This window comes from Olea europaea, unplaced genomic scaffold (genome assembly GCF_002742605.1).
Source record: "Olea europaea var. sylvestris unplaced genomic scaffold, O_europaea_v1 scaffold69, whole genome shotgun sequence".
Classification (NCBI taxonomy): domain Eukaryota; kingdom Viridiplantae; phylum Streptophyta; class Magnoliopsida; order Lamiales; family Oleaceae; genus Olea; species Olea europaea.
This window is the reverse complement of record NW_019265290.1, coordinates 497,110-507,086: the sequence shown is the minus strand read 5'-3', so window position 1 is coordinate 507,086 and position 9,977 is coordinate 497,110. Positions and strand designations below refer to the sequence as shown.

Sequence of the window (9,977 nt, the reverse complement as noted above, 5' to 3'; positions counted from 1 at the left end):
TGGTTTTTTTTTTTTTTTTTTTTGGATTGTCTTTCATTTTTATTTATTTATTTATTGTTGCTAATATTAATAGAATATATATTAAAGACTTCTATACATCATTTTTACGTTTGAAATAAAAATTCAAGCAGTATGTCATTTTTCAAACAAAAAATGACATCACGTCGTTACATAAAAGTTTAACTGTAAAACATACAAAAGTTCAATGGATTAAACTGGCTTTACTAACCTTGTTGTTGTGTCTCAGGTATCACATGCAGAGCAAGAGATGTCTTTTCAAGATGAATTTGGATCTTATATCTTTCCTAACACTTATTATGTATTTTAATGAGCTAATCTTGGATGAAATTAACCTATTCATATTCACAATTCTATAATTGTGGCTTTTGTAGGATAAAATCCCAAATTGGTGGAGAAGAAAAGGTAAAGGAGGGGGGGGGGGGATCACGAAAATATGACATGGGGGACCAAAATGTACAAATGTCAAAAGTTTAGGAAATCTTAGGTTACAATTTCTGGAAGACATGATTGAAAGGAAATTCAAAATCGGACTATCAAAATGGACAAGATAAAGCTTGAGGGACTAGAAGCACAATTACTTGAAGGACCGAGGCTGCAAAAGAGAAGAAATTGAAGGTAGGCCTGGGCGCTGGTCAGTTCGGTTCGGTTTTAAAGAGAACCGAACCGAATCAAAAATTTCGGATATTTAGTAAATAGAACCGTAGGGTCCAACTATAATTATGGAACCGTTCGGGTTCGGTTTGGTTCGGTTCTATACTATAATTAAATTTTTTAACATTTATAACAACACTACATAAATACAACTAATAACACATTCAATCGTAATTTTTTAAATTAACATAATCCAATTTAACATGTATATAACAAGTTGTCCAACAAGATTAATTTACTAATCACATATAAGGAAGCTTACATACTACCTTATTCAAATGATCAACAGTCGAAGGTCGCCATCGGAGCCCGGAGGTCATAGCTTCGGACTCGGAGTCGGAGGTTCTATACATCTATTTGAGTTTTGGAATGTCAGATGCGTTATGTGTAGGTGATAATGTGTGTAATTTATTTAGGGTTAGTCATTAGTGGGTTGAATCACTTGAATGTTGGACTAAAAAATGGAAGAATAAAAACTAAAAATGGCACTTGGGCTAAAAATTAAAAATGAAACAAATAATTGGACCAAAAAATTGGATTTAGAAATTGGTTGGGTTAGATCAAGCTAGTTAGGCTAAATCGGTTAATGAGACATTAATGAGACATTATCGTAACTAAATGATTTACGTTTTCAATTTAATGATTTACATTTTCGATTTAGTAAGACATTGTAACTAAATGATTTACATTTTCGATTTAATGAGACATTATCGTAACTAAATGATTTACGTTTTCAATTTAATGATTTACATTTTCGATTTAGTAAGACATTGTAACTAAATGATTTACATTTTCGATTTAATGAGACATTAATCAGCTAAGTGATATCATAAATCTCAACTCATTTAAAATCAACAATCTTATCACTTTCACAATTATTTGTTTAATTAAACTCTGAAATTATTTTCTTTTCATTTGTAACTTCAAAAATGTAATTGTATGTATTCTTGTTTTTAATTTAAATAGATTATCGTGTAATTGGAAGAAACATTTTTCTAGGGATCGACTCGGACTCAATATCCATTTTATTATTTGAACGCACTCATGCACTTGAGGTATAAAATTTTAGCAAACATTAAATAATACTTAACAAGGTTATGCTACTTTTAGAAGAAAATCTAGGAAACACTTCATAATCGAATTTCACGTAAAATTTATTCTTAATTAAAAATTAACGAAAACCAAGAGCATTAATCTATATTCTTTATGTTGGGTTGTGCTGAACCTTGGAAAATGAAGCCCAGAAGGGCCAATAAGCATGGTGTATGGCCCATGGGCCTAAAAAATAGTTTGCCATTTTTACCAGACTAGCCTCGGTATGGCCATACAAAGCTTTGACGAACTCACTCACTTTGCCGCCTTCAATACACTACGCTTGCATTTGGTGAACCTTATTAAACCCTGTGAAGAATTCACTTTTTTTTGTGAAAAAATATAAGTTAATTATAGGGTAATTAGCACAAAATATCCTTACCTTTCGATGTTTTTGTGAAAAACGTCCCTACCTTTCTTTTTTGGCGGATTACACCCTTACATTTACCTTTTTTTGCGCAAAACATCCTTCTGTCAACTCTCCATTAAAATCCTCCGTTAAATCAAAAGGTAATTAGCATAAAAGTTCCCTACCTTTCAAAGTTATTGTGCAAAACGTCCCTACATTTTATTTTTTAGCATAATTAGCAGAAAATGTCCCTATCTTTCAATATTATTGTGCAAAACGTCCCTACCTTTCATTTTTAGCATTTTTACCCCTACATTTCACCTTTCATTGCGCAAAAGGTCCTTTTCATCCATTTTTTCAACAAAATGACGATTTTACACTCCTATTGAAATAAAATAAAAAGAAAAGAAAAAAATAATTAACTAATTGCAATCATAGTTCTAAATCTTTTCAAAACATTACAGATAAATCTTAAATTCTCCACTACCGCCACTTTCACAACCCCACCAAGCCACCACCTATAGATCCATATAGCACCACTTTTCGACCACAACACCTATCGGATTCCACCACCACCAACATCGTCTCACTCTCCCCAATATCTTCCTCCATAGTATTGGTCACCAATCTGTCCGAAACAACCACATTTACGGTGGTGGAGTCCGGTGGGCATGGTGGCTGAAAGGTGGTATTATGTGGATTTATAGTTGGCAGCTTGATAGATTGTGAAAATGGTGGTGGTTGAGAATTTATGATTTTTTTGTAATTTTTAAAAATTTAAGGACTATGGTTACAGTTGGTAATTCATCTTTTCTTTTTGTTTTATTTGAATAGGAGAGTAAAATCGTCATTTTATTGAAAAAATAGATGAGAAGGACCTTTTTTGCAATGAAAGGTGAAAAGTAGGAGTGAAAATGCTAAAAAATAAAAGGTAGGGACGTTTTTCACAATAACATTGAAAGGTAGGGACATTTTGTGCTAATTATGCCAAAAAACGAAAGGTATGGACGTTTTGCACAATAATCTTGAAAGGTAGGGACATTTTGTGCTAATTACCTATTGATTTAACGGAACATTTTAATGGGAACTTGACAGAAGGACGTTTTGCGCAAAAAAGGATAAAGGTGAGGGTGTAATCCACCAAAAAACGAAAGGTATGGACGTTTTCTACAAAAACATCGAAAGGTAGGGACGTTTTGTGCTAATTACCCTTAATTATAATATGTAATTAAATTTAAATTTAAATTTTATCTTTTGTTTAGGAAGAATTAATTAACGATTTAATTTATAAATAAATTTAAATGAGTGATTGATAAGTCGATAATATTTATGAATCAATTAAATATGGGGGGCAGAAAATGAACTTTGATTATATATAAATAATTTTTAAATTCTATCAAACTTGAGTGTTAATCACACATTTATAGTTATTATTCAATTACTATTCACACATTTCTTGGACACATTGCTCTTTTCATTATAACAAAATTATAACGAAACCCAAATATGTATTGATAAGTATAAAATTATAATATATTGTAGTAGGAGGACGACACTATAGTGGATTAAGATGGATAATATTCTTTAAATTTTTAGTGTAAAAATGACGTTTGCATTATCAATTGTATAACATGTGCATTTGATGGAGATGGATTTGACAAGATAAATATTATAAATAAAATTCTTTTGAATAAAAAAAATCAATTGCTATTGTCAACATTAATCTAATTTTAATTCCACTGCACAGTATTATTCAATTAATTTTTTATATGGTCAAATACGATGCATCAAATACAATGTTTGAGCTTTTTTTTTTAAAATTCATTTTTAAATCACACGTTCTTTCATAAAATAATATTAAGACTTTTGGGTTTTAACTTTCTATTGGATTGGGCCTAGCACATCACCTAAAGTAAGTGGGTTGTCTTTTTCAGACTTATAACGGATAAGACCTGCCCCCATTCCGATTGATAAAGAACAGAATATAAATGGGAAAAAATCATATTTAAGGTGTATTCTTTACATCATTTCAAAAGTTAGGTAAGAAGTTTGAAAATTCAAAATTCAGGTTCGTATTTAATTAATTAAAATTATTTATTAAATAAATATATTAAAGTCACAATTAAACAATTAATGGTCACAGATTTATTTACCAGTCACATATCATCAAATTAATTGGTCACGGATTATTTCGAGGTTACAAATCGAAAATTTTATAGGTCACAGATTATCAAATTTTAAGGTCACGGACGAAATTGTTGAGGTCACAGATTATTGTTTTAGTCACATATCGTCAAATTTTAAAGTCACGGACCAAATCCTTGAGGTCACAGATTATTATTTTAGTCACAGATCGTCAAATTTTAAGGTCACAGACCAAACTTTATGGTCACCCCTTCCACCGGTCCTATCCAGCACCAATCTTGGTCACAAACCACTACCATCCAATCGTCAATTGCACTATACCACCGCAACACCACACTCAATCCCGATCCAATTCCACCGCAGCACTTGGTCACAAACACTATCCATCACCACCATTGCACCCCTATCACGTCACAACAATCAGTCAACACCACCTGAGCCACCACTGCACCGACTCCTGCACATCAGATAACACCACCCACGGATCAGAATAGCTACACCACCACCGCCTCTGCACCATCACCACTATCACCATTTGCAACCTCGCCTGCAAAAACCACCAAAAACTTTAACCAGCCAGTTAAACTTGAAACCACCCTAAAAAATCTGAAGCGACGACTACAACGAGGACCACCACCTGACTACAACGAAGACCACTATCTCAAATCACCGATCTGAAAAGAGTCCCTATCCCCAGCACCACCACCTCACCACCGTGACCACCACAACATCAAACAACAATACCAAACTGCATCGACGTCATCAAACAATTGCAACAACATTGCCCCAAAAATTCGACAACCACACACCATCTAGTCACCTCACAGAATCGATCAAAATCAAATACACCATCAGTTAGTGAGAAGCCAGATTCCCCAACTTCAATTAAAACAGATCTGTCCCTATCCTCCTCACTGCAACCTGAGAAATGCAAAGCCCCTTTAGCACCTGCTTTAGAGATACCGATTGAGAAAATCCAATTCTCTGTGGATGAGGTCTATCAACCCTCATTGGCTTCTTCGAGGGATTTCTTGGCGAGTACAAGTCTAGACTTGCAATTGCGGCAGTCGCTGCACCTATGCTCAAAACAGAAGAGGCATTGACCAGCACAAAAAAGACAAGGTGTCATCATCGAAGAGAGATGGAGAAGAAGGCCGTTTGGTGGCGGAGGTGGCTGGCGACTGAAGAGAGAAGAAAGAAGTGAGAGAGAAAGAGGGGGAGAGGGGTGAAAAGTGATAGAAAGAGGAGAGACGAAGATACTTAGGGTTTGGAAGTTAAGTTCAATAGGATGGTTGGAATTGAATGGGGTGAGATGAATATTTAGATTAATTTATTTTTTAATATTAAAATTTAAAATTTCACCTGATTTTTGAATAAAAAATCATTAAACTTCATTTTTGAATTTGAAAATTTAAAAACTTGCTTTGGTGTAATTTCCTCAATATAAATTGACTCATCTCTGAAAAAAAAAACCATTGTTTAAGTATTCAAAATTCCCAAATCAGATAAGAAGTTTTATATTTCATAAATCAGATTTTTTTATCAATTATTTAAATAAACCAATTACCAAAAAAATAAAAACCCTACATCCAAACCCTAAATCGTATTTCCTCTCCTTTTCCCTTTCCCCATCTCTCTCTAGAAAGCTCTGTGACAAACACTCAAAGGGAGACGCAACAATAACGACACTGTGGTGGCGTGAACGATGCTGCGGTGATGTCTCTCACGGCACTGCAATGAAGCGACCGCTGCACGTCGTCCGCTGGCTATTGATTTTCGCCTCAAACGATGTTGCTTTTGGTTCTTCTCCCAACTCAGGCTACTTTGATTCCACTGGAGAATCTTCGGTGCTGCATTGCTCGTCGTCGACGATGATGCCAGTGATTTTACTTTTGATTTTGGATCTGTCGACGATGTTGCTAGTGATTTAACCGGAGAATTAATGGTTTCCTTTTAATTTTAGATCTGTGATGTGGTCTACGGAGGTGTTGATGCTAGTAGTGATAGTCAGGTGGAGGTGGTCCCTGGTGGTACCGGTGGATGATATGGCGGGTGGTTTGTGTGTGGGATAGCATAGGTGGTGCTCGATCTAGTCGTGGTTGTTGCATATCGAAGACGGAGAAGAGAATGGGTAGTTATGGTTCGGTGGATCTATGGTGGTGGTTTTGGCGACGATGGGTTGCAGTGGTGCTGTTATGGGTTATAGGGTGGTGGTGGTGCGGAAGTGTGGGTAGTAGTGGTGGTGGTGTTTTCTTGGTTGTTGGAGTAGTGATGGTCGTTTGTTGTTGGGGACTTGGGTGGTTTTGGTGTTGGTGAAGTTGGCGGTGGTGGTTGATTTGGCAAGGTCGTGGTTGACGGTGTTGTAGTGGGTGGAAAGAGTGTTTGTAACAAATTATGTTATGACCAGTAAATTGTTAATTTGTAATCGGTAAATAATATGTGGCCGAATATGTAACTGTGACTAAATTTATAATATGTGACCTAAAATTTGTGACTGTGACTTACAATTGATTAAGTCGTGATCAAAAAATTAATCGTGACCAATTAATCTAAGAATTCGAAATGAATATATGAGTTGTGACCAATAAATAATCTACCTATAAAAATTTTTATTCGTGACTGAAAAATATTATGTGACCTATAAATTTTTTTATTTCTAATCGAGAAATAAGTTGTGAGAAAAAATTAATCTGTGACTAATTAATTTTTTGATTTGTGATCGATAAACAAGTTGTGACCTGGAAAATTTTTGAATTGTGATCGTAAAATAATTTGTGATATAAGATTTTTGATTTGTAACAAAAAATAATATATTAGTAATTAATTGTTAATTCGTGACCAAATTATATGGATATGTGATCTAAATATATTAAATTAATTAAATAATTAAATCATAAATAAATTTTAATAAAAATTTGATTTTTGAATTTTAAAACGTGTTTTCTTAATTTTAAAATATATCATTCCTAATCTCTCACCTTTGAAATTTTCCCTAACGGGTAAGACCTGCCCCCATTTCCATTGATAAAGAACAGAATATAAATTGACTCTCATCTCTGAAAAAAAAAACAAAAAATCAACAAGCAAACAAACAAAAATGAAAAAGAAATCCCGCTTTTATTACAATTTCTACATATTCGGTGGCTCCTCCATCTTTCCCATAAGCTCTTTTTCTCTCTCTAAAACGTTCTCTACTCTCTCTACTCCCCTGCTGCCATGTCTTTCCGAGGAGGGGTCAGTTTCTGTTCTAGATCTAAAAATTTTTACTTGGTTAATTTTTGTTCGTATTGGAAAATTTATCTTTATGATGGGAGAGAATTTCTGGGTTTTTAACTTTTTTGTTATTTTTTTCAATTTTTGTTTTCTTACCATGTGTTTTATGTTAAAAGTTCAGTTAAATCATAAATGGATTCATCATAGATCTTCATAATTGATGTAAAATGATTTTAGTTTTTAGAAATTCATGATTGATTTTGAGATATTGTTACTTTTATTTTATTTTGCTTTTCCTTTCTTTTTTAAAATAATTATGAATTCATTGTTGCATGCTGGCTTTGTAATTTCTAATAAGCAAAATTGGTGCTTTTTAACTGATTTTGAATGCTCTCTCATTTTAATGTGCGATCGGCCAATTTTTGTTTTATTTTATTTTTTTCATTTTCGATTGTTGTTTATGTTAGTTTAGTTGGTGTGGTAGTATCTGTTCGCATTTGGAGGAACTGGATCAACTTAAGTCTTTGCTTTTTGCAAATGAGTCTCTAATTGGATCTAATTTATTTATTTATTTATTATTATTTTTTTGAGCTGGATCAACTCCCTGTTGTTTGCATTTCAAAGAGATGGCTGGACCAGTGGAGGATTTTTTATTGTTGGTAAAGGGATAAAGAAAGACAGCAGAGTGTTATTATTATTATTATTTTAACAAGAAGGATCGAACATGCCTAGTTTATTGTTCTTTGGAGTTGTTGGATTTTGATTTTTATATAAAATTGGTATTGTATTCTTTTACGTACATGTTGGATCCCGAATTGTTTGATGGAAACTGAAAAATCAAGCCCATTTGTTTAGTACTTGCTCTCGGATTGTTCTACTGAGAATTGGCGATGGTTCAAAATTAACTAAGAATAAGTAATAAAAGGAGCTATTGAGTGCAGTATCTAATGAAAATAGCTATTGACCCTCTGCGAACTATAAGATTATTATTATTATTATTATTATTATTATTTTTTTTTTTTTTTTTTTTTTTTAATCAAACTTGTGATTTTGATTGGTACCAGAATTTTGACCAGTGGTCTATGGTTCTAGGCAAATGCTTCATCTGGCATGGGCGTTGCTGATCACAGCAAAAGCACATACATGGAATTGCAAAGGAAGAAAGTGTATCGGTATGTGATCTTTAAGATTGATGAGAAGAAAAAGGAGGTCATTGTTGAAAAGACTGGCAGTCCAGCTGAGGGCTATGATGATTTCACTGCATCGCTCCCTGAGAATGATTGTCGATATGCAGTTTATGACTTTGATTACGTCACTTCTGAGAACTGCCAAAAAAGCAAGATCTTTTTTATAGCATGGTATCGCTTACTCTTTTCATCCTCGTTTATTTCATAGGTCTTTGAGGTTATTACATTTGTAACCTCCTCCATCCCTTCCTCGGTCATGCATTTTTTTATGTAATTATATTTGATAGTATGCTCTTGGCTGGTTAAACTGCACTTGTTCAACAGCCTTTGTTTCCCATACATCGTTCTTTTTTGCTTTTACCATTATAGATTAAGTGATAAGGAGGACACAAACACTTCTATTTTATCCATGCTAATTTTGGTCTGTTTTGCATAACAATTTCGACTTCTTGCTGAAGCTGATGTGTTCCATGAGTAGTTATCATTGTTTCACCACTATCCAAGATGAGTCCCAGTAATTTGTTGCGTATTTTTATCTACATTTTTAGCATGTTTGGCTTATAAAGTGCTTATAAGCACATAAGTTTAGCCAATCATGCTCTGTCAAATCATTCGACAAATTTTAGAGCCTACTCAGACGGAATACCTTTTGACTTTCTATATAGTGCTTCTCTCTCCTTCCTGTGATCACATGAATTATTTCACTTGTCCCTCACCTAACCCATGCACCAAACTGCCTTCCGAAATAAAAAAAAAAAAAGGTTGAACCCCAACCGAAATAAAATGACAGGGGAAGGGGGATATAGAGAAAGTTGTATACTAAGGCCACATAACATCTAATATTAAATAATAGGATTTACGTTATTCAATATATTCTCATAACCCATAGAGTGAAGATGCTAAAAAGTAGACGTTGTACTGGTTTACGATAAATTGATAGAAGCATGACATAAGGAAAGTTTTTATAATAAGACAATATAATATTATAGTAGGCTTAGACAATTCATTTTATTCATCATAAAATGAAGATGCTAACAAGAAGACGTAGCAAAATTTTGTTATAACTTGATAGAAGCACGACTTGGGATATGTTTAGCGTAGACGTAAAGAGTGTTGTGTGATTTAAGGAAACAAGTTAGAAGAAAGAGTGATAGAAACTAGCATGGCCTATCGTCGTGTTATTGATCTAAATGCTTTGGATCTTCTAATAAATCTTTGAATAGAATGACAGAAATGGATTCATGGACCAACCTCGAAAGTTATTGAGAACATGACTCAGTATTTTTTTCTTTTTTCTTTTTTTTTTTTTGTGGGGGAAG

The 9,977-nt window shown here is 33.6% G+C and overlaps 1 protein-coding gene across 1 annotated transcript; it reads left to right on the top strand.

Annotated features, from left to right (window-relative positions):
• Nucleotides 1–7,343: 7,343 nt before the first annotated feature.
• Nucleotides 7,344–9,977, top strand: LOC111390573 (actin-depolymerizing factor-like). The gene is made up of 2 exons (XM_023015634.1): nucleotides 7,344–7,492; nucleotides 8,564–9,977. Exons 1-2 carry the CDS (start codon nucleotides 7,475–7,477, stop codon nucleotides 8,864–8,866), a joined length of 321 nt encoding a protein of 106 aa, XP_022871402.1. The 5' UTR covers nucleotides 7,344–7,474; the 3' UTR covers nucleotides 8,867–9,977.